Source organism: Nelumbo lutea, chromosome 2, assembly GCF_056320005.1.
Source record: "Nelumbo lutea isolate HS-2025 chromosome 2, American lotus-T2T, whole genome shotgun sequence".
NCBI lineage: Eukaryota > Viridiplantae > Streptophyta > Magnoliopsida > Proteales > Nelumbonaceae > Nelumbo > Nelumbo lutea.
The window spans coordinates 66,257,384-66,282,744 of record NC_142685.1 but is presented as its reverse complement, the minus strand read 5'-3'; the positions used below and the strand labels follow the sequence as shown (position 1 = coordinate 66,282,744).

Genomic DNA, 25,361 nt, shown 5'->3' with positions numbered 1-25,361 from the left:
AATGGCACTCTAGCCCAAACATGAAGTGACCCGACCAAATAGAGAGGGTCTATCGATCCAATTAACAGCAAGAAACCCAAGAAAAGAAGGAAAAAGTAAAGGAGAGAAGAGGGAGGAGGAAGGAGAAGAGAGAAGAATTGATTTTGAGTAAGAAAAATCAGGCTAGTGGTGCCAGCTGTTCTTTTTATATTAAGAGGTAAAAAGTAAAAACAATAAAATGACAATAGTGCCCCTACGGCACCTATAAAGATAAAACAATAAAAAACAACATACAACACTCCCCCTCTTGGAGAATAGATATCTATCATGCCCAACTTGTCACAATGACCATTGTGCTACAGGTGAAGAAGCCCCTTAAAACACATCTACAAGTTGCTCCTTGGAACTAATATAGGGAGTGGAGTGCATACTTCCCCCACTTTGAAGCTTTTCTCTAATAAAATTTTCATCCACTTCTATATGCTTGGTTTTGTCATGCAGCACCGGATTGGCTGCAATATTAGTGACTAAGTTACCTCCTATAAAGATACAATATCCACTGGTGGGCCTTCTATCATTAATTCACCCAGCCCAATTAGCATCAATGTACACTTCAACCTTTAGGTGGCTGAACAACAACCCAGTTCTAGGGAATTTCTTGAGATACCTAAGAACGTGCTCTGCAGCCCCTATGTGAGCAACCTTAGGGACATGCATAAGCTGGCTAAGTATACCACAACATAGGCATGGATGGATCGTCGCCCATTGATGATGCTTAAGATATTTGGAAGATGACCTAGAGTTATCGGGAATACCAAACAAAAATCATTTGGATTTGCATCCCCTTTGCAATGTGTTGGGAGGTTTGGAAGGAAAAAATAGAAGAATATTTGAAGGGAAAAGGACAAGCAATGAAGATTTAGGGGTGTTAATCAATTCCAAGACTCTCCACCAATTCCCATGTACCATTCTTATGCATGGCATTGATTTCCTTCTTCATTACATTTGTCCATTCAGGAATAGTAAGAGCCTCTGCAGCATTTTTAGGGATGGGGACATTGTTAATGGATAAGAGGAAAGCATGAAAAGAAGGTGAGACATTTTCATAGGAAACACAATGTGAAATTGGATGATTGGTGGTACAAGATCTGACACCCTTCCTTTTGGCAATGGGAAGGTCCAAATCACTAACAACAGAGGTATTAATATCAATAGGATTAGAAACATCAATCGGGATAAGGGTACCTGGCTGAGAGGGATCTTCCCTAGAGATTTCATGATATGGGTTGCACAGCTTCAGGTTGATCCCTGGCTCTTGAGCTTTACTAACCCTTAAGACGATGGAGGGAAACATAGAAGAGAGGAGGATCAAGAAGAGGAGGGAACTGAACCTGAATTGGTTTCTCCTCAACCCTACTCTCCCCTTTAGGAGAAACAAGGAAGGACTTAGTCTTAAAGGACACATCCATGGAGATATAGTACTTTTGGGACACGAGATGAGAACACTTATAGCCCTTTTGTGAAGAGGGATAACTGAAGAAGACATGGAATAGCTTTAGGATTAACCTACCACAAGTAGGGGACAAATAATGGGCAAAACATTGGCATCCAAACACACACATGGGAATTGAGAGCAATGGAGCATTATGAAAGAGAACTTGGTGTGGGGTCTTATAATCTAACAACCAAGAAGGCATCCAGTTGATAACATAGGCAGTAGATAGCACAACATCCATCCAAGAACGGTTAGGGACATGCATATGAAATAGCATGCCTTGAGCAACCTCAAGGAGATGATGGGAAAAGACTCGATAGGATGATGGTACAATAGAGAAGTACAAGGCTAGGCTAGTAGCAAAAGAGTTCAAACAGGTGTATAGAGTGGATTATATAGAGACTTTTTACCCTGTAGTCAAGATGAATTCCATTAGAGTTCTACTATCTTTGGCTGCTAACCTAGACTAAGATCTTCATCAGCTGGACATCAAGAATGCCTTCCTGAATGGTGACTTAGAGGAAGAGGTATACATGGTTCAACCCCTTGGTTTTCTTATTTTGGTTTGATCTTGGCTTCACTCAACTCCTGAGCCCACTTCGGCTTTCCAATAATGTGCCAACAACTTTCTAGAGTATGCCTTGTTCGCTGACAATAAGTGCACCATAACTTATTTTTGTCCACCTTTATTATGGAAATCACCCTTTCTTAGAGTATTCATTGTACCCCTAACTTCCAAGGCTATTGACTCCTCCTCAAGAGGATTCATTGCATTCTTTCTACTTTCTTCGGATAGGATCAAGGCATGCACTTCTTGAACAAATGAGGGATTCTTGCTACCTAAAATTTGAACTCTAATAGGCTCATACACTAGGCTCATTCTAAGTAAGAATGCAAACACACACAACTGGGATGCCAATTTCTTGTAGGTCTTAGCATCCTTATTACTTTCCCATTCAATGCTCTGATAATGGTCCAGTTCCTTCCAGATAGTTGTGAGTAGACCTGTTCATGGGCTGGGTAGCCCGACGGGCCAGCCCGGCCCGACTCGATCTAAGTTGGGCTTGGACAAGATTTCAGGCCCGTGGGCTCGGGCTCGGGCTCGGGCCTAAAATATTGGGCCTGACTTTTTTTTGGGTTAGGCTTGGGCTTTCTCAAAAAACCCTGGCTCGAGCCCGAGCCCGACTTGATAATGTATTATATTAATAAAAATATATTTTATATAATAAAAAAGCATATATATAATATATTTTTTCTTCTCTTTTTTCAAGTAATAATGAGGCTTTTCATTATTTTTTTAGGTTTTGAGGTCTTTTAGTATAAATAAAACAACTTTTAATTGAACTAAAAAGGAAGAATCTTTTTTTTTCAAATTTCTAGTCGGTCTCGGGCTTGGGCTCAAGACCTAGGCCCAATGGTCGGGCCGGGCTTGGGCTTGGGCCTGAACATTTTCTGTTAATGTAAAGGCAAAGCCCGGCCCGGCCCGTGAACAGGTCTAGCTGTGAGAGCTGAGTGATAAACAGATAGGCTGCGTTTGCCCCACTTGCATGTAGAAGACTCTGCTTACAACTGATAGATCCTGGCAGAGTGTCTCTGTTTGAACATGTAGTGTTTGCTTGTTCCCAGATTTCACGGGCTGTATCTACCCACATAAAATTCTGTTTGATTGATGACACCATGGAAGTAAGAAGCCAAGACATAATTAGGCAACATTCCTGATCCCACTTACTATGTTCTGTAGTTCTAGGCTTCGGTTCCTTCACTGTTCCATTAATATTAGTCTATTTTCCCCTTAGTTGTATTGTACACCTTTATCTCCTTGGACCACACTAGGTAATTTTTGCCATCAAGAGGAGTGATAGTCATGGAGAAGTTCATATGATCTACCCCCTAATCAGCCCTCATTGGCTAGAAGTCATTCTAGATGAGGCAGTATCATTAGACACCATTGTGATAAAACACCAAAGTCCTTATAATTCACACTAAAAGAGGCACAGGAGCAACACTACTGAACACAACTAAAAAATTGCTGCACCCTTTAAAGACAATCCAGACCATCCCAAGCCTGGATAGAGGTTACTCCCCACCAAGTTAGGTCACACGATCACAAAAAACTAGGTGATCACTGCTGTTAGAGCAGAAATAGGTCATATCAGGCCCAACAAAGGTACTAACCATGTTACAGAGGAATAAATCAGACCACACATCCACCAAACAATGGCTCACTACTGCTGTTACTGTGAAAAACTACCATACCAGACCTGGAACTGGCACGTACCTGGTTACAGAGGATCACATGATCCACACAGAGGTTGGAAAGAATTCTTAAACACCCTAACACCATCTAGCCACATTGTCACTGATTTGTCTTGGTACCACGGCTAAGAAGGAAGGAAAAGGCTACTTGAACTGTTTCAGACCCAGCCAATGTGATCTTCATTGAGTTTCAATCCAGAAAAAGTAATAAACAAAGGAGGCTTGAACGATCTGCTCTCAGGTTCCAATGGTGCGCTCTGATAACATATTAACAGCAAGGAACCCAAGAAGAGAAGGGAAAAGTATAGGAGGGAAGAGAGTCGAAAAAATTAGGCTAGCAGTGCCAATCATTCTTTTTATATTAAGAGGCAAAAATAAAAACAATGAAATGACAATAGTGCCCCTGTGGCACCTACAGAGATAAAAAAATAAAAAACAGCATACAACAGATCCCTATCCAACCTGTCCCACGATACATCTATGCTCAAACAGACCTATATATATATAATATTTCAATGTTACAGTGCCGGCAAGTTGGCTTCAGCAAAGTTCCACTGCAACCTGAACCCAACCCGAAATCTGATCAAGGTTGACCCAACCCTAATCTGACAGGGACAGATCAGGGCGGGTTTACCACTTAACCCGATCCACTGACATCCCTAGCTTCAACGGCCCATTCATTCAAACTTTTTCTAAGCAGGGGGCACCAAACAATAGTGTGGTCATTCTGGACGTCATGGTTTTCCACAATTCTAGATTCCTTAGTTACAGCAATATCAAAAAGAGAAGGGAATAATACATCATTCAAGGGCCTCTTGGGACACCAAATATCTTCCCAAAAACTCACACTTTCTCCATTTCCCACCACATACCTGGTACTCTTAAAGAAGCTTTTATAAGATTTTTCTATCCCTTTCCAATTACAACATCCATAAAAAGAATTACCCCACCTTGGGTTGCATCCTTTTTTTCTTGAACCATATTTTGCTTATCTCTCTGTCCTTTCCAAACAGCACATGTATATTTTGGAGTTTGTAAATGTTGGTAGGGCTATTGATTGTTGGAGCTTCTTGTACTTTTGTTTGGAAATTATTAAAGAAACTAAGTTGTATTTATAATTGTATACATGTATTTATGTGTGCTTATCTCTCTGCCCTCTTACTTCTCTAGTTTGCAATATCCCACTTATAATACTTGCTATAATTTCCATAATGTAGGGAATCTATGAGAAAGGATCAAGAGATGAAATTGAGGAGTTCATTTATCAGTTATTAGATGTAACTGGGGATGGCGTTTGGGGAAGGTACAATCATTATTCCATTTATTCATGACTATCTCTAGGCTCAAGGGAAATTGATTATTGTCTTCTTTAAATCATGTGATTCAAAAACCACTCTGCTTTTGCTGGCAACGTTTAGGTACCTTTTTTTTTTCCTTTTCTAGGATCAAATATTAAGAGTATCTAACTATTATGCCCAAATATGGATATGGATATGGGAAATGGGGATCAACTCTCCATTTCCTAAAATCCTGGACACAAATATCTAACTCTTCATTTCCCATGCAATGTTTGCAAGTTGTTGACCTGCCTGGTCAGATCATTCAAACTGTCAACCGGACAAGAAAGCAGGTCTGTTTCACCCTAAACCTGGAATGTAAGAATAAACCATAGACTTTAGTCAAAAATCGATGACCCGGACAATCAAACCAGTGAACCGCTCGAGTCGTTTGCAGGTTGCGGTTCAACCCAGAGTCAAATATATATAAAAGTTAAAAAACCCTACTTCTATGTTTTCTTCTCTTTTCCACATTCTTCATCTTTTGTTTCTTCTTATTACACTAGCCTGCAGCTTCTTTTTACAGAAACCACCATTCTATCATATTTCTAACATATCTTTGCTTCCATTTATAATAACCACACTAACCCACTGCTATTGACTTCTTGCCACTGCCATAGATCCATCTAGCATTCTTGTTGCTGCTAGGCAACTTCTAGGGATCTATTGCTGCTGCTATGCAAGCAAGGTGCTGCCGATGTGTGCTCTTTGGGTGAAAATCTCTCCAAGCAAGGAGATACTATACTTCTCTCTCTCTCTCTCTCTCTCTCTCTCCCAATGCTCCTCCCCCTTTGCTGCTATTGCAGCTGCTAGAGAGCCATTGTCATCTTACTGTTACCACTGCTCAACGTTTCACCTTCCTCCCTCCATCTTAATTTCTCTCCCTTGTCTCTATCTCTCTCCCCCCTTTTTTCCTCTCAATCCACTAATCCTAGATCTAAGGGAGTATAGACATGATTCCAATCCAAAGGTTATAATGCAGTTGCAGGTTGAACTGCTGCCCTGGATGGTTGAACCACTGACTTGTGACCCAGAAGAAAAAATGGTTCCGTTTCCAGGTTGCTTTTTAGAACACTTCTAGTTTATGAAGTTAAATGTCATTTTTAAAGATTTTAAGTCTTGCTAAATTTAATAAATTTCTAACATGTACATATCTTTTTGTAGTATAATTTGTTATAACTTGTAACATACTATTTTACATATTTTAGAAGTGTTAATTCCATAAACCATGTCTAGAAGTATTTGTGCAGTATCTGGTATCATATCCGGCACTGATATGCTTTGTAGCGGGATACTCAAGGAAGACATAACTTTAGGATCAAATATGACACAAGAGAGGCTCAGATCATGCAAAACAAACACAACCAAAGACTCTTGAGGGAAGATTGAAAGCATGTTTGTCACAATGCAACAAGTGATGTGGGGATTGGGACTTAAGGATTCTTGACAGCAATCTATTAGTTAAGTACATTGTGGTTTGAATAGCGTCTCTCTGAAAATGAGTGTGGACGTTCATTTGAAAAGTAAACATCTTGTTACTTCTACAACATGCTTGTTCTTTCTTTCTGCTACACTATTTTGTTGAGGTGTATACATGCAAGAGCTTTTATGAATAACAACCCTTTTCATCAAGAAACAAAGTGAGTCCCTTCTCAAAATATTCCTCTTCATTGTTAGATCTAAAACTTTTATTTTCTTCTCAAATTGATTCTCTACTATCTGGTAAAAATTTTTGATAATTTGTGGAACCTCTTCTTTGCCCTTAAGGAGATATAGCCATGTGAATATAGAGAAATCATCAATAAATAACATAAAGTATCTGTAACCATCCATGCTGGCCAGAGAATAAAAGTCCCATACATCATGCACGATATGAAATGGAAAAGCACTTCTTCTATTGCTTGGAAAATAAGTTTCTCTACAATGTTTTGAGAATTGACATGTTTTGCACCGAAGACTAGCCATCGACATAGACATAAAAAGATTGGGAAACAATATTTACAAAGATTCAAAGGACACATGGCTCAAATGACTATGCCACAACTTTATTTGATTCACCTACTCATAATCACAAGGACATTGAGAGGAACATGCCAAAGATTGAGCCGTTTCCTGGTTGAGAAAGTAAACTCCATTGTTTTCAACTCTTCATTTCCACTTCCAATCATCTTCCTAGTTTTTAGGTCCTAAAAAACACAATGATCAGGATAAAAAAAATTAGACAACAATTCATGGTTTTTATAAGAGAATTGACAAATAACATATTAGCATGACTTGAAATCTATAAATCAATGAAATAATAAAAAATTACAAGAGAGAAAGATGGAAGATTAAGAAGAAAGGGGTGCTGAAAAAAATGTGCAGCTGTCCCCATGTATTGGTATATCTATCGATTTACTAAATAGGTGTACATTGACCAAAACACCTATGGTTGCCCCAAGAATATAAAAAAGAATAAACAGCTAGTAAACAAATAACATAAAGGTTATGTAAACAAGAACAAGTACACTCTCAACACTCCCCCTCAAGTTGGGAATATATATCATTCCCAACTTGCTTAATGCTCCACCTTGTTCTTAATAACTCCTTTAGTAAAGATGTCATATAGCTGCATACTTGATGCAATTGATGGCAAACAAACTTCACCATAAGATATCATCTCTTTGATGAAGTGTCTATCTACCTCAATATGCTTGGTCCTATCGTGTTGAGCTGGATTGTGCGAAATGTTAATGGTAGCCTGACTGCCTGATTGCCACAATACAACATCAAAGGCTGCCTAAACTAAAACCCAAGCTCTCCAAGGTTTGGATCCATAAAAGATCAAACACACCATGAACCACGGACCTATACTCAACTTCTACATTGGAGTGAGCAAGTCTGTTTCTTAGGGCCCGTTTGGTTTGCGGGAATAGGGGTCTGGAATAAGATGTTTGGTTGGGTGGAGCCGGAATCGCATTCTCATTCCTGGTGAAATGGCATTCCTCCATTTGAGGGAATGGACATTAACTCCCCCTCTCTTGGGAATGAAATTCCATTCTAGCTGATTTAATTCCCATTCCTATTCTTGTTTGAACCAAACAAACTATGGGAATAGATCATTCCAATTCCGATTCCGATAAATCTTGATTTTGATTCTGCTTCTGATTCCAACTGCGAACCAAATGGACCATTACTTTTCCGAGATACTAATTTTCCCCCAACAACAATGTAGGAATCTGATGTATACCTTTTATCCTCTAAGGAACCTGTTCAATCTGTATCTATATAAGCTTCCACCTTTATGTTGTGGGCCCGGGAATAGGATCTTGTCACGGGTCAGTCCATGGGGAGAACCTCTAGTTTCCCCTTGCCCCTCCATTTTTGTGTAGACCCTATCGTGGCGACCTAAAGGGGGTGATTTGTTCAAGAGATCACCCTAACTCTCCCTTACTTTCTTTCTTGACTGAATTGGATGCTTTATTCCATAAACGCAGCTCCTTAAACAGGAGATTACAAGAGGTAGAGTCCTCCTTGTAGGAAGACTCCTTGTTGAATTCGACTGCTTATAGATAAGACTCCTAACTTAAGAAGGATAGGACTCCCTAAGATAAATCAGACTCCTACTAATCTTCTACTAATCCTTATTGGAATAGATAAGGTAAGAAACAAATAAGATAGGATAAGATAGATAAGATGAACTGTGACTAGCTAGATAATTTGATGAGGACACCTCATCACTGCTGCTGCTGGTGGTGGTACTTCTTCCCAACGAACGCATCCACAACATTACACCCCTCTTGGGCGACGAGCTTGTCCTCAAGCTTGAGATCTGGATATGTGTCTTGGAGATCAGTCAAGGGGATCCAGGTGGCCTCGACCGATGGTAAGTTATCCCATTCCACCAGGACTTCGAGAACACCCCGATTGACTCTGGATCGAACAAGAGCTCGAGGTTGGGGAATGGGTCTACCATCCTTCAAGGGTGGTAGTGGGGGTACTTGGTCAGGTGGAGTGCCCGTAAATGGCTTGAGCAGGGATACATGGACAATATCATGGAGTTTGCTATGCTCTGGCAGTTCTAGCTGATATGCAACTGTGCCGATCCGCCGCAAAACCTTGAAGTGTCCAAAAAATTTAGGAGCATTGTCGATAGGGCTGGAGCTTCAACCACACAAACTGTCTTGGTTCAAGTGTTAATTCACGATGGTGCTGGTCATAGGCGTTCTTCATGCATGATTGTGCTTGTTGCAAGCGGAGAGACACTTCAACTAGGAGGGCATCGCGTTCTTGCAGGGAACGATCAATCTCATCCAACCGCGTCGAACCGGGCTCATAGGATAACAAGCAAGGAGGGTCTCGGCCATAGACAACCCGGAAGGGTGTCATGCCAAGGGAAGAATGATAGGCCGTGTTATAACAATATTTGGCCCAGGGAAGCCAATCAACCCACCGACGTGGTTGGTCTCCCACAAAATAGCGGAGATACATCTTGATCGTACGGTTCACGACCTTTGTTTGACCGTCTGTTTGAGGATGGTAGGCGGAGGAAAAAGCTAGGGTCGTACCATGCAACTGAAACAGTTCCTTCTGGAAGGCGCTAGTAAAAACTGGGTCCCTGTCGTTGACGATGGATTCCGGTAGCCCATGTAAGCGGAAAATATGTGTAAAGAAAACGTGGGCAACTGAAACCGCACTATACGGATGGGACAGGGGGATGAAATGGGCATACTTAGAAAAGCGATCCACCACCACAAATAGAACAGATTTCCCGCCAACCTTGGGTAGGCCCTCAATGAAATCCATAGAGATATCAGCCTAGATTTGTGTTGGAAGTGAAAGGGGCTGGAGAAGGCCCGCCAGGTGCAGGTTTTCCCATTTGTGCTATTGGCACATGGAGCAGTTCTGGATGAAGTCCCGAATAGAAGTCTTCATGCCTGGCCCATGGAAATCGGCTCGGACGCGATGCAATGTCTTCTGAATGCCTTCATGGGTGGAGTTATGTATATTGGAGATGACAGAGGGAATTGAAGAAGAGTCGGCTGGGAGGTATATCCGTCCTTTGTATAGCACCAGCCCGTCGTGAACGGACCAATTCGAGTCAGTCGTTCCGAACTGTATTTTCTGAACAAGGTCCCTCCATTCTGGTGATTGGGGCAGCGTACTCCTAATGCCTTCTAACAAGGTGGCTCGGGGCCGTGAAATCGCACAAAGGAGCATAGCATCTTCGTTACGTCTGGACAAAGCATCTGTGGCCTGATTTAGGGATCTCGCCTTGTAATCTACCTGGAAATCAAACCCGAGCAGTTTGCTAGCCCAATGTTGTTGAGGCGGAGTGGTAAGCCGCTACTTCAATAGATACTTAAGGCTGTAGTGATCAGTTTTGATGACGATGGACTTTCCCCACAAGTATGGCCTCCAGTGTTGCACTGCTTTAGCTAACCCAATCAATTCGTGCTCGTAGGCGGGTAATTTTAGATGTCGGTCTGCCGGTTTGCGGCTAAAGAAGGCAATTAGGTGTCCTTGATGCTGCAGTACGGCTCCAATACCTACACCAGATGCATCGCATTCGATTGTAAATTCTAGGTCAAAATTTAGCAACTACAGAACTGGTGTGGAGGAGAGGGCATCCCTTAAGTTTGCAAAGGCGGTGTCGGCTGCGTCATCCCACTAGAAGGCATTCTTCTTTAGCATATTGGTTAATGGGGCAGCCAATAGTCCATAATTTTGTACAAACTTGTGGTAGTACCCTGTCAGTCCTAGGAACCCGTGGAGAGCCTTGGCGGATTGAGGTTTGGGCCATTCCTGGATTGCTTGAATTTTGGAACTATCCACCGTGACACCTTGCTCACTGATTATATGTCCCAGATAAAGAACAAAAAGAACATTTGGACTGCTTCAAGAAGAGCTTGTGTTGGCGCAGAAGTTCAAAAACAGTCTGTAGATGATGCACGTGTTCTATCCATGATTTACTGTAGACGAGGATGTTGTCAAAGAACACTAAGACGAATCTGCGAAGGTGGGACTGAAATACCTCGTTCATCAGAGACTGGAATGTGGATGGGGCGTTGGTGAGACCGAATGGCATAGCTAGAAATTCAAAGTGACCATGATGCGTTCGGAAGGCTGTTTTCTCTACATCCTCGGGCGCCATCTGAACCTGAAAATATCCCGATCTGAGGTCCAGTTTCGAGAAGTACTGGGCTCCATGGAGTTCATTCAATAGCTCGTCCACCATGGGGATAGGGAATTTATCCTTGACGGTTTTGTTATTGAGCTCTCTGTAGTCCACACAAAATCTCCAAGTACCGTCTCGCTTTGGCACCAATAAAACCGGCGAGGAGAAGGGGGAGCGACTGAGACGAATGATTCCTTGTTTCATCATGTCCGCACATTGCTTCTCTATCTCGTCCTTCTGCAGATGTGGGTAGCGATACGGCCGGACGACGATTGGCTCTGAACCCGTTATCAGAGGGATCCGATGGTTGCAAGCTCGGGCGGGTGGAAGTTCCTTGGGTTCTTGGAATATATCTGAGAAGTCGGTGAGGAGTCTTTCCATATTTGCTGTGTGCGTAGTTTCGCCTTGAAGTGTATGTACCTGCGGTTTTTTTGCCTTTACTCTGGTTCCTTGCCAAGTAACTTGTTTTCCATTCAGGCGGAATGACATTGTTAGGGCGCTGAAATCCCATAGGATAGGGCCTAGGGTGATCAACCATTTAACTCCAAGTACTATATCAAGTTCATCCAAGGGTAGCACAAATAAATTAGCAGAGAAGGGTTTGGATTCAACCTGTATTTGGATGTTCTTACAGATTCCGGGGCTGTGAACCCTCTCTCTGTTTGCGACGGGTACCTGCAGTTGCGGTCTGATTTCCATGGGTAGTTTCAGCTGAAGGGCAGCTTGCTCCCTTACAAAATTGTGCATGCTTCCCGAATCTACGAGGATACGTACTGGTTTCCTTGCCACCTGTGCCCACAATTGCATAGTTTGAGAGGTCTTTATCCCAGTGATTGCGTGGAGGGAGATCTTGGGTTCTAATGCTGCGGGTTCATCCTCGTCTTCCTCCTGTTCGTCCACCAGAAGGCAGAATAGCCTCTTGCACTTGTGCCCCGCCGAATATAGCTCATCGTAGTTGAAGCATTGCTCCCTTGCCTGGCGATCTGCCATCTCGGCTCTGGATAAACGTTTGATGGGGGGTGTCGTCATGCTGTTTCCTGTGCTTGATGCCGACCTGGGAACAATACTTGTGTGAAGTTTTTGTTCCCTTCTGGTTACCGAAGAAGGGGCCACCCCGGTTGACTTCGGGGGTGTCCATGATGTCGTCGGTCGACCCATACTGAAGGTCCCGCTGCTGAGCTGTAGCTTACATTTGAAGGCACGAGCTAGGTTCATGGAGGTGACCAGGTTGGGAGGATGTTGCATCTCCACATCCACCCTCAGGGGTTCAGCTAATCCGGCGGTGAACATGTCCACCTACTGATCCGGTCGTACCGAGGCTGCTCTGGCAAGGAGGGTCTGAAATTGGCGCTGGTATTCAGCCACGGTGCCTGTCTGCTTGAGGTTGATCAATTCACCTAGCAGGTTGCTCGTCAATGGGGGCCTGAACCTGAGGAGGCAGTAGGACTTAAATTGGCCCCAACTGAGCCTGGGTTCCTCCTACTCCACTCGGTAGAACCAGAGTTGTGCTTCTTTCGTTGGATGGAATGCAGCCAGACTAACCTTATCTCTGTCTTCCGTACGCTGATTGCGAAAGAATTGTTTACAACGGTATAGCCATCCCAACGGATCTCCACTGCCATTGTACGAAGGGAACTCCAGCCTATTGTACTTGGGGACAACAGCGACTGCCGGGGCAACGATCTGTTGTTCACCGGACAATTCCGCCAAATCTGGTTGGCGGCTGTTGGTGGTTGCATTTCCTTGGGGCTCTTCTCCTTGTTAGAGAAATACGACTCCAGCAAGCGTCGTAGCTCTCGGACATCGTCCTAGACTTCACGTACCTCTGCGTTGTTCTCCACGAGCCAGTGCTCCAATTCCTGGACCCCGGACGTCAGCTGCTCCAGATCGCCCATGACGTTTGGCTCTGATAACAAAATGTTATGGGCCCGGGAATAGGGTCTCATCACGGGTCGGTCCACGGGGAGAACCTCTAGTTTCCCCTTGCCCCTCCCTTTCCGTGCAGACCCTATCGTGTCGACCTAAAGGGGGTGATTTGTTCAAGAGATCACCCTAACTCTCCCTTTCTTTCTTGACTGAATTGGATGCTTTATTCCATAATCGCAGCTCCTTAAATAGGAGATTACAAGAGGTAGAGTCCTCCTTGTAGGAAGACTCCTTGTTGAGTTCGACTACTTACAGATAAGACTCCTAACTTAAGAAGGATAAGACTCCCTAAGATAAATCAGACTCCTACTAATCTTCTACTAATCCTTATTGGAATAGATAAGGTAAGAAACAGATAAGATAAGATAAGATAGATAAGATGAACTGTGACTAGCTAGATAATCTGATGAGGACATCTCATCACTGCTGCTGCCGGCGGTGGTACTTTTTCCCAACGAACGTGTCCACAACACTTTATGTGGCCATAATTCATAAACAAAATGCCCCTACTGAGGAGCTTCTTTAGACAAGCAAGAATCCTGCCAGTAGCAGCCAAGTGGCAACTCCTAGGAGCATGCGTGTACTGGCTCACTACGCTTATTGTATAAGAAATACTAGGTTTAGTCATGTACAAGTAAAGTAATTGATCAACTAGCCTCTGATAGCCCCAACATCCTTTGCAACTTTCCTTAGGACCTTTAATCCTATGATTTTGGTCAATAGGTGTGTTAAGTGGTTTAATACATTAGTACCAAACTTGCTCATCTCCTTCAATAGATACTTACATTGGATAATGAAAATCCTATATTTGGATTGAACCACTGTTTCAAGCACATAAAAGTAATGGAAGAACATAAACAAGAGAGATGCTCCTAAGTTATGCTAGAGGAGAAGATCGAGCAACTCATGTCCTCGGAAATTTCCTTTGCCTTTTCTGCTTTCAGTTTGTCTGGTGAGTTTACCTATTATTGTTCTTCAACTAATAATCTTTGGAGATTTTGGCGCCTCCAATCATATGATGGGGGTAACTTGTGGTTAGTCTTCCTATCCTATTTCTTCTAATAAGCATATTGTTGCAGTTAATGGTTAGAAGCTTGATATTGTTCGTTGTAATGGCTTATCCTTGGCTATCTCTCTCTCTTATCCTTTGTTATTGCTTCAAACTCTATTTGTTCCTAAACTTACCAATAATCTAATATTGTTGGTTGGATTGTTGAACATGGTAATGTTGTCACTTTCTCACATGATAGTTGTTTAATAGAGGACTAGTGCACTATGGAGGTTAGGGGCATTTGGATAGACTAGGACGACTCATTGCACTGGAATTTGAGAAGAAGCTCGTTTCTATTGCTACTAGTTGTCTTTTTTCTACTACTGCTAGTTCTCATATTTGTAACAGTGATTGGGACCTATGGCACCGTCTTGTAGAGAATCCCTTTGCAAAGAAACTTGATTCACTTCTATCGTCTAGATATTTACCTTCATCTACTTCTACTTCAAAGCATATTGATAAAACTTGCATGTCTTGTTATTTTTAGTAAAAGTCATGTTTTTCCATTTCCTGTTTCAACTTTTTAGTTATTGCATAGTGATATTTGGTCATCTCTTGTGATTTCTGGAATGGGATTTAAATATTTTATTACTTTTATTGATGATCATATCCGTTACACCTGGATATATTTTCTTCACAAGAAATCTGAATCCTTTTTTGCATTTAAACTTTTTCATGTTAGGGTTACTTCACCGTTTAATGCCACTATTTGTGCCCTTCATTTGGATTCAGGGAGAGAGTACATTTATGGAGAGTTTTAGACATATTTGTAGCAACATGGTATACAACCCTAAAGATCTTGTCCTGACACTCTTCAACAAAATGAAGTGGTTGAATGCAAGAATGGCCACATCTTGATTGTTTGTAAGAACCATGCTGTTGGATTCCCATGCTCCAACAACCTTTTAGATGGGGGCCGCCATCATTGCTGTACATCTCATTAATATTCTTCCATTGTTTGTTCTTCGTAACCTTTCTCTACATCAGTCCCTTTTCAATTCATCTCCTAACTTCTCTTTGCTTCATGTCTTTGGGTATATCTATTTTGTGCATGTTCCTCTTCATGAGCATACTAAGTTGTTGCTTCATGTGCTTTCTTGGGGTATAGTCCTGGTCATAAGGGATTTGTCTGTTATGATCCAAAATCTCATTGGACTTAGATTTCTCATAATGTATTTTTCTTGAAAATCTCTCGTTCTTTAAACATGTTACAAAACTCCTTGCTCTAGTGTCAATTTTGCAACATTTTGAGCCTATATGTACTTTTGAAGCACTTCATCTTGTTTGATTGCCATATCAGACTTATTTCAGGAAGCATATAGTTACTCCAGTTCCTACACTCCCAATCTCTCCTTTTCCCGAGCATGGCTCATTATCCACTCCATCTCCTTTAAGTATTCCACCTACTCCTGTTGATCTTATTGCTCCCTCTACAGATATTCCTCCCTTTAATCGTTGTTCTTCTAGAATTTCTAGATCACTTGACTGCTATGGTTTTCTTTCCAACCATAGCTCCTTTTCTGATGTGTTATCCTCTACAAATATACTTGTCATATCAGCAGGCTGTTACTTATCCTCATTGGCAAGAGGCCATGGCAATGAGATTTCTTCTATCTTGAGAATGATATATGGGAAATTAGTTCCTCTTCCTGATGCTTCTATCATTGGAAGCTGGTGTGTTTATTCAATGAAGTTAAAGTTTGATAGTAGCCTTGATAGGTATAAGGCTAGATTGGTTGCTCAAGGTTACAAACAAGAGTATGGGATTGACTATTAGGGGACGCTTATAGCTAAGATGACCATAGTTCGTCTTCTCATTGCCACTTCTGCGATAAAAGTTGGGCAATTCATCAGATGGATGTGAAAAATGCCTTTTTGCATGAGGATCTGAAAGAGACAATGTATATGAAGCCTCCTCCTGTATACTATTCAAGAAGTGTATATGAAGCACCTTGAGCATAGTTTGAGAGATTCAGATCTATTATTATTGATGCCATTTTCACCCAAAATTCCTTAGACTACTCTTTCTTCACCTCATATCGTCCTTAGAGGATTACTCTCTTGTTACTATATATCGATGATATTCTTATAACTGGAGATGATCAAGATGGTATTTCATCATTTGAAGCAACTTCTTAGTCAATCCTTCAAGATGAAGGATCTTGGTCCTATTACTTGCCTTTTGAGATTCAAAGCTCATCTTAACTCTCGTGGCTACTTTGTCAATCAACAAAAGTATGCTACTGATTTGGTTATGCTTGTTCACCTCACAGACTCCAAATTGGTTGATACTTTAAAGATAAATTTAAACCTCAGTAAAGATGATGGTCCCCTCCTCGAAACAGACTCCAAATTGGTTGATTCTCTAAAGATAAATTTGAAGCTTAGTAGTAAAGATGATGGTTCACTCCTTGAAGATGCCACCCTCTACCATCAACTTGTGGGCAATCTTATTTACCTCTCCATGATACATCTAAATATATCTTATGTTGGTTAGATTGTTAGCTAGCTTGTTTCCTCTCCTCGACAGCCACATGTGACTGTTGTGCCTTGTATTATTCACTATGTTAGGGGGATTTTGTTTCATGGTCTTTTCTTCCCCTCTATATCATCTCTTTAGTTGTCGGCATATGTAGATGCTGACTGAGTTGTCTGTCTAGATACTTGAAGGTCTACTACTGGATGGTATATTTTTTTGGGTAATTCCCTTATTTTCTAGAAGTTAAGAAACAACAAATAGTCTCTAAGTCTTCTACTGAAGCAGAATGCCAAGCCATGTCCTTTGCTTGCAATGAAATCATTTGGCTCAAGTCTTTTATGCATGGCCTTTGCCTTGATCAAATATCTCTTGTTCCTTTATTGGATGACAATCTCAGTGCTATCAAGATAGCATCTAATCTATTTTCCATGAGCAAATGAAGCATATTGAAGTGGATTGATACTTTATTAGGGATCTCCTTATTGCGGGCTCCATCTGACTTCCTCATGTTCACAATTCTATTACAAGAGCTAGGCATACTTTTCTTATGGGCAAACTAATGCTAGCACCCTTGCATCAGTTTCTTGTACATATTCTTTCTATTGTTTTATCCTTGTGCCTTTACTCTTTGTATATTAAGGGAAAAGTGTCCTTCTATTTCATTAATATAAATACTCCTTTGGTGTGGTCGACCCATTAGACACACCACCAAACTGTTTGCTTCTCTTGTTTGAACTGCACTGACAAAAATTACAGATTAGCCCTCTATTAGTATAAAATATTGATAAATCAAAAGTGCCCTTAGATTGTGCTCTCATGTAGCTAACCCTGGCAAATCTCTGATTGTGAGAAGACCTCAAAGATTTTGTCCCTCATTCTCTCTTTTATTTAGGCTTTGTTTTATTTTTGTAAAGCCTCAACTAACCACATCATAGTGGTTGCTTAAAGCAATTTGTATGCATATGACAATATAAACGTAAATCTAATACTATTTTGGTAGTTAGAGATAAAACCAACAAAACAAAATTATAAAAATAATTGTGCTTAAACTAGGTGGACTAGTTATTAGATGACCTGATCAATTCTTAGCCATCCCAGTTGCGTAACTATGGTTAACTAGTCAATTATGCAATTTTTATGGTACTGGCACTCAACTGACCGGTTGGTTGAGTATTCATTGCTGATAACATTGGAAGGTGATGCACCTGTATTTGGTTAATGTACAGATATATTGTACACTTCCATGTTGAATTTGGAGGTACATTTACATATATCACTCATTGGTCCATTTAATCTACTTATTCATGAGAGGCATTATATTTCCATTTAAAGACTGTTTAGATATCACTTACATTTTCATTGGATCAGAAGAAAGGTAATAGTTGAGTAAGATCTTTGAAAGAGAAAGGAAATGTTGGCATAAATTGCATGGTGATGCATAATCTGGGAAAAGGCAAAATAGGATTTGTGCAGTTCAATCCAAGTAATTAGGACATTGCTTGGTTGATGATGATAGACCCTTGAATAATATGTATAATGAGTAATTACACAATTACACTTGCGTATTCTTAGCCTGATTAGAGGTGTAAAGTGGGCCGTGCCGGGTCGACACGACACAGCTCATGGGCGGCCCGTTCAAAGTGGTACTTGCACTAAAACAAGACTCCGATGGAACTGTAGCTTCTAGACACTGGAGGGGTTAGTAGATCACGGATCACGTGCCATGGCGGTGAGAACTGGATAATTTTTTGAATGTTCACTCAATCACTCCACCAGGCTAAAATATCAAAGTTATTTGTTCCCTCACCTAAACTAGAAATATTTTCTTGTAAATAAATTAAGTTCAGTTAATGAACTTGTTGTAGAAATAGCAGATTTCTGCCTTCTACTTATTATTTCTTACTACTTCAGATAATCAGATTCATATAAACTGTACATTTCAAATAATAAATTATTAATTTATTCTTTTTTATTTCCAATTTCAATATTCATATTTTCACAATATGTTTCAAGTGAAATATCAAAACTATCTTTCCTAATTTTAGGATCTAACATTGTAACTAAGCAATAAAGGGGAGAAATGTTCTCCCAATATTTTTAAAATTTATTTTCCATTATTTCAACAATTCATTTAAATTGTGGGTTATTTCTTCTTCCTTCTCATGTGTGAGAAAATGTCTACTCAAATGACCAGTACCACCCTTGCTACAATAGCTAAAGTCTTTTCTACATTTTTGGCAAACTGCACTTTTCCCTTTCCCCTCAACATCCTCTATTTAAAATTTTTCCAAATCGGGCTACTAAACTTGGGGTTTTGGGAAGAGTCGACCATTTTTTTTTAATTCTAAAAAATAAAATTAATTTAATTGGACTTACCTTGAATTGCCAGTTCAGAATCCCAACTTGATTTCAACAGTTAAAGCCTTCCAACGTCCAAGGCTCCAAGCCTCCCAAATTTCTAACTTGGAGAATCAGACAATCAGCCAACCAGATTATCAGAGTTCACTCAGATTGCAAAGAATGTATGAGAGAGAGGTAAGAGATTAAGAGAATTGTTGAATGCTGATTATTGAATTGGTGTGATGAGAAAAATGGTGGAGGATAGGGCTATTTATAGGAATTGAAAATAATTCAGTTGCCCAAATTACCCTAAAAACTAATTGTTTTTTAGTTGTTGGGAGGGGTATTTTGGTCATTGTAAAGTCATTTATAACTTTACCCAAAAAGCCCTGCTAAACTAGTTGTTATATAGTTGTTGGGGGGCATTTGTGTCATTTTCTCCCCTTCATAAGCAAAATACATAAATACCCCCCCTATATAGCTGTTTATAGCTGTTAGGGGCGTATTTATGTAAAACCCCCCCAAAAAGCTGAATCTAGCCATTGGGGGGACTTGGGGGAGGGGTCCAACAGCTAGTTTTTGGACAGGCCGAGCACAACCCGCTATGGGCCTTATAGGCTGTGCAATGCCGGCCTATGCTGCGGGCCGTGCCGTCACGTGGGCCATGGGCGGCACGTTACGAACAGTCATGCCATTCCGTGCCGGCCCGTGGACTACGAACCCTGGGCCCAGCATGACACGTACCATCGTGCTGGGCTTGGCACGCCCGTGGCTATCGTGCCGTGCCGGGCTAAGCTTGATAGCTAGGGATTAGGGCACTTAGATATTGTTATTATTTAGTGGATTTGCAAGTCATTTATGATAGAAGAAAATTAACGGAACCGTCAAATTATTTTATGCTGAAATCCTAAGTCATTAAACTCAATGAGTTCCAAAATGTCTGAGTAGGGATTTTTCCTTTGGAGTGGGGAGTAATGTGGGAGAGTACCATCTCTTCTAATTGTATCAATGAAGATTATTGTCTATGGCTTATGTTAGAAAGGTATATATATATATTATGAACATATCATATATATTGTCTGATCACCATTCTATGTTATTAGTGTGATGATGCTATGAATATATACTTGTCAGGTCCGATCTGGAAGCTGTTTTAATTGCAGCCTTTGATGCTATTTTTCCTTCAAAGAATGCTGAAACTGGATTGAGTTCACAACAGTACATCATCCGTGTATTTCTTAATACTGCAAAATTTTCGAAGCAAGTTGAAGGATCTGCTGTGAATAGTATGTCCTTTGAAGATTTCAAAAGTTGGTGTAGCTTTATTCCATCAGTGAGGAAGTTTCTTGGAAACTTGTTGATGCCACCTGATCCAGGTTATCTGTTTTATAAAGTTCATTTTAAACTATTGCTAGTCATTTTAGGTTTGTTGTTTAGTTTAAGTGATTGCTATTTCAAGCTGAAAAAAGATCAGGGCTTTTCATTGATATACATACATACATACATACATACATATATATATATATATACATCATCATCATCATCACCATCCATGCCTTATCCCAACTATATGGGTTCAGAGCAACATGAATCCTATTTCACCAATCTGTTCTATTTAAAGCCACATCCACTGTTAAATTATTAGTGCTTAAATCATTCCTGCTACTTCTACCCATGTTCTTTTTGGTCTATCCCGAGCTCTTCTAGCCCCTTCAATGTCTAACAAATCACTTCTAACTGGATTGAATTTTTCACAAATTTTTAGATGCATTTCCTTTCTTGGATTGAAATTTTCATTTAGCTTCAGTTCATTTAGCTCGTCTTTTTCTGGTTATTTGGTGCTAAATCATGAAATCAACTTTGATGGGCTTTGCCTGTTCTCTAACTGGTTCTTCTTGTGTAGGGAGACTGGGTTTTCAAGTTCCTTCCCTGTTGCATTCAGAAAGTGTAGATTCTAACTTGCTAATTCTAAGGAAAGAATATGCTTGGCATATAGGAGGGGCCCTTGCTCAAAATGAACTGGAGGAATGGAAACTTCTGTACCATAGTTCTATTGATGGATTTAGCTTCAACACATTCTTAGGAAAAATATCGTGAGTATCTATGCATTAATTTTATTGATTCTCTTAATTGTTCCTCTTTTTCTTGCAAATCTTCTACAACTCATATAGCTTGTGATCTTCAGTTTGTAGAAGTATGATAAAAAAGAATCATAGTATTCCATGTCATTGTCTTGAAACGAAAACCATTGCCAATTCAACTCATGCCAAGGAGCTCTCTCTCTCTCTCTCTATCTCTATCTGTCTATCTATATACTTTCTGTTTATCATCATCATCATCATCATCCAAGCCTTCCCCAACTATATGGGGTTGGCTACATGAATCCTGTTTTGCCTGTTCTGTTTAATGCCATATCCATTGTTAAATTATTGGTGCTTAAATAACTTCTTACTAATTTTACCCATGTCCGTTTTGGTCTACACCTTGCCCTTCTAGTCCCTTTAACTATATCATTTCTTACTACTACCCATATATCTCTACCTTCTGTTAGCAGATTGAAATCTGTACAACTGGCAGGGACATGATTCCATCTGCACCTTTAGCATTAGGCTAAAAATTCTATATTTTTGTTTCAGTTTCTCAGTGTTGCAACCTTCTTTTGACTAGAAGAATGGGTAACTGTGCAATTGAATTGCAGAATTGGAGAAGGGTCAACGGTTCTGATAATCAAGGATAAAGAAGGTTATATATATGGAGGTTATGCATCTCAGCCTTGGGAGAGACATGGTGATTTCTATGGGGATATGAAATCATTTATATTCCAGCTATATCCACAGGCATCCATATTCCGCCCGACTGGAGCAAATGGTAATTTGCAGTGGGTAGGTTTCTAAATCTTGTCTCATAATTTTGAAATAGACGTATTCATTATAGTGTACCTTTTTCTTCTTAGCTATGATGGATCCCAGTTGAACCTCACTGTATTATTGATGTCTGTTAAACTAGTAAAATTGATTTGTCCGTTCTGCATCAAGGATTGTGATATTTGAAAATTATGGTTTTCCATGGATGAAATATAGGCAGCCAAATTAGTTGTGCAGTTGCTCGATATCCAATATTGATACCCCCCTCTCCCAGAAAAAATAAAAGAAAAAAAAAGAAAAGAAAGAAATAAATGAGAAGAAAATAGAAACATACATACAGAAAAACCCATACATTCATGAGAGAGAATAAAGGGAGGATCTTCCAAGTCTCTACTAAAATATTTTGTTTGGTTTGATGCTAATGAATTTTCATTGCATACTCTTTCAATTATTAAATGGGTTGAGTAATTTTTATCAGAATGTAGAAACCACCAAGTTAATTTGTGGGTTAAGACTGATAGCCAACCTTACCTTTTTATCCTACCTAGCACATATTTACCTAGGAGTCAATGCTTGGTGTAATGGTAAAATCTTGTGCTGAGAAGTATGATAATACTGGTTTGATTATGAGAGTGGCCACTTTGTGTTAAAAGGCAGTAAGGTTAGGTTTCATCTAGCTTACATTGGAGAGTCACCTTCCTTGGCATATATTACTGCATCACTGTACTGGGTATATATATTATAACATTTTATTTGCTTTATTTATCATTAACTGCTTTATGAGAACTTGGTTACTTTCTGTCCATAGTGTGCAGTGAATTTCAGTTCAGAAAGCATCCCCAATGGACTTGGCTTTGGAGGAAGAGTGAATCACTTTGGTCTTTTTCTCTCTGCAAGCTTTGATCAAGGGCATACATTCACGTGTAGTACCTTTGGTAGCCCATGTCTTTCGAAGTCAAACCAAGTATATCCAGAAGTGATAGAATGCTGGGGAGTTGTGATTGAAGGTGTGCAAGAGGAGAAGTCTGACATCAAAGGTACTGTTCTGGAGAGGTTTAAGGAGGACCGTCACATGCTCAACTTGGTGGGGCTTGCAAATTCTAGTGAGTGAATCTGGCGAGTTCTCATCCTCTTTTGAAATGTCAATCTGATGCAATGTCCTTGGTGGTTTGTTATCATGGAAAAAAATCCCTCCACAAAAATTGTAGAAGTTTGTGCAATATATATATGAAATACTTTGTTGTACATTAGAAATATAGGTTAATGATTCTTTATGGTCTAGCCATGACTGGTAGCATTTGATTTGGATTTTCGCATCTCCTTTTAAAGGCGATTGCAAAAATAACCTATGTACATTGGGGATTTATATCATTATCTTATATCATATGATGAGCATAACATCTTTATCCAGAGCCAAAAAGCCCCCTAAAACAGAATTAAGGAGCAATCCTATAATTTTTTTAAAGATGAAGTATAATTGTATTAATATGAACAATATGTTTACAGCAGCATGATGTGCTCAAGGACCTCTCTCCTAGTATAACCGTATTAATATCTTAATCAGTGTTTAGGAAACCGGACTGAACCGTCCGGTTGGACCGGTTGAACCATGACCAGGTCCCTGGCTGGTTTGGTCATACCCCAATAATCATTTTTGTTAAAAATCCGGTGAAAACTGGTTGTTTGGCCAGTTTAACTGGAAAACTGGTGAATTGGTCCCAGTTTCATGAAACCATCTAATCCATTAAATAATTAAACTTTAAAATGCATTTAACAAGACTTGAACTCACAAACTCTTATTTTCATATATTGCTTAATTAGTATTAGTCCACCTATTTATTTATGTTAGTTAATGATTCATTATTGTATATATTACTTTATTATGCACGTATTTTAAAGATTTAAATTAAGAAAAATGTCATATAGTATTTATATGTCACGTAGTATATATACATATATGCCATATCATTACAGTTTGACCCCAATTGAACCTTTGACCTATGAACCTCTACCTTTCTAGTTCTATGCTTGGTGTGGTTCTTTGAATATTGGTATTAATATGTATTTTTTTACAAAAGATCTCGCCCTTCTTGGTTGATGAGGTTCCCTTGAAGACTCATGTACTACATTAAGATATACAAAGAGTGTGAAGATTAGATTTATCACGACTCTATTCAATATCCCCAATTAGGGGTGTAAATGGATTGAATTTGAATCGGATCAGGCAATATCCAAATTCGAATCCGATTAAATATTAGAATATTCGATTCTATTTGAATTCGATTAATTAATTATTTTAACTAATTAATAAGTATATAAAATATATATAAATATATAAATTTTTTATATAATTTAATTATTATATATAAATTATATAAAAATTAAAAAAATGTATATATTATATATAAAAATTAAATAATCGGTTGAACTCAAATATTTATCGAATCGAATCAGGTCATATTTGAATAGCTATTCGATATGAATAGGATATCCGAATTCGATTGGTTAGATATTTGAATTATTCGAATTTGATTCGATTATATTGAATCTCGAATTCTAAATCAGATTTTTGAATACCACTGACACCCCTATCCCCAATGAGAGATATACCCCACATAACAATACCTAATTTTGTCATTTGGCAATTGTGTTCTCCTATCTAATTGAATTGTGAATGGGTATTTTTGGAAAATTCATCCCTATCTTAACATCAATTAATGGAATTGGACTTTATTGTTGAAATTTGGAACTACAACATAGCTTTTTAGCACAAGTGAAAGTTTGGGCCCACAAGGTCTTGTTCATTTTGTGTTACTCGAGTAAGGCATTTTCCAGTGCAAGTGAATCATGGGGAAATGTTACTTAGGTAATCACAACTACAATATTCATCTTGGCCAAGGATTTGCCCAAATAAGGTGCGAGAAATAAGGTGATTAGCATTTTTTGACGGGTGGATAAGTAACTTACTCACCCTCCATGAGTGTATTGATTATCCGGGTAATCAATACTCTTAAGAAAACTATTGCATTCTATGGTACTCATCGGACCATTCAAAGTCCATTCTTTTTAATTGCCTTAAAGAAGGATAGGCCCCAACCTACCGATTTAGACATAAACCGGTTTAAGGCGGCTACCCATCCAGTTAGCCTTTCTACTTCTTTTATGTTCTAGGGTAGTCTCATGTCTAGTATGGCCTTTATTTTGTTTGGGTTAGCTTCGATGCTACGCTGGTGCACTATGTAGTCAAGGAACTTGCCCAACGTGACCCCAAAGACACTTGTTCAGGTTGAGCTTCATGTTGTACTTTTTTAAAATTTGAAAAACAACAAATATTTAAATCATCAAGTAAAGAACTAGAAAATTGGGTCTTCACGACCATGTCACCAAAATAGCATTCGAAATTATTGCCTATTAAAGGCTCAAATATCTTATTTACAAAGCGTTGGAAAGTCGCTTTAGCATTTTTTAGTTCAAATG

General features: G+C 39.6%; 1 protein-coding gene across 2 annotated transcripts in view; it reads left to right on the top strand.

Moving 5' to 3' along the window:
* The window catches only part of LOC148871293 (TLD-domain containing nucleolar protein), a 33,338-nt gene extending 10,044 nt beyond the window's left edge, over window positions 1-23,294 (top strand). For both annotated transcript variants that reach the window (XM_088971426.1, XM_088971427.1), the window contains exons 4-8: window positions 4,948-5,033; window positions 20,155-20,396; window positions 20,924-21,113; window positions 21,719-21,902; window positions 22,693-23,294. In XM_088971426.1, coding sequence (XP_088827552.1) covers window positions 4,948-5,033; window positions 20,155-20,396; window positions 20,924-21,113; window positions 21,719-21,902; window positions 22,693-22,995 — 1,005 coding nt within the window. In that variant the 3' untranslated portion in view covers window positions 22,996-23,294. The remainder of the gene's footprint in view (window positions 1-4,947; window positions 5,034-20,154; window positions 20,397-20,923; window positions 21,114-21,718; window positions 21,903-22,692) is intronic.
* Window positions 23,295-25,361: the final 2,067 nt, after the last annotated feature.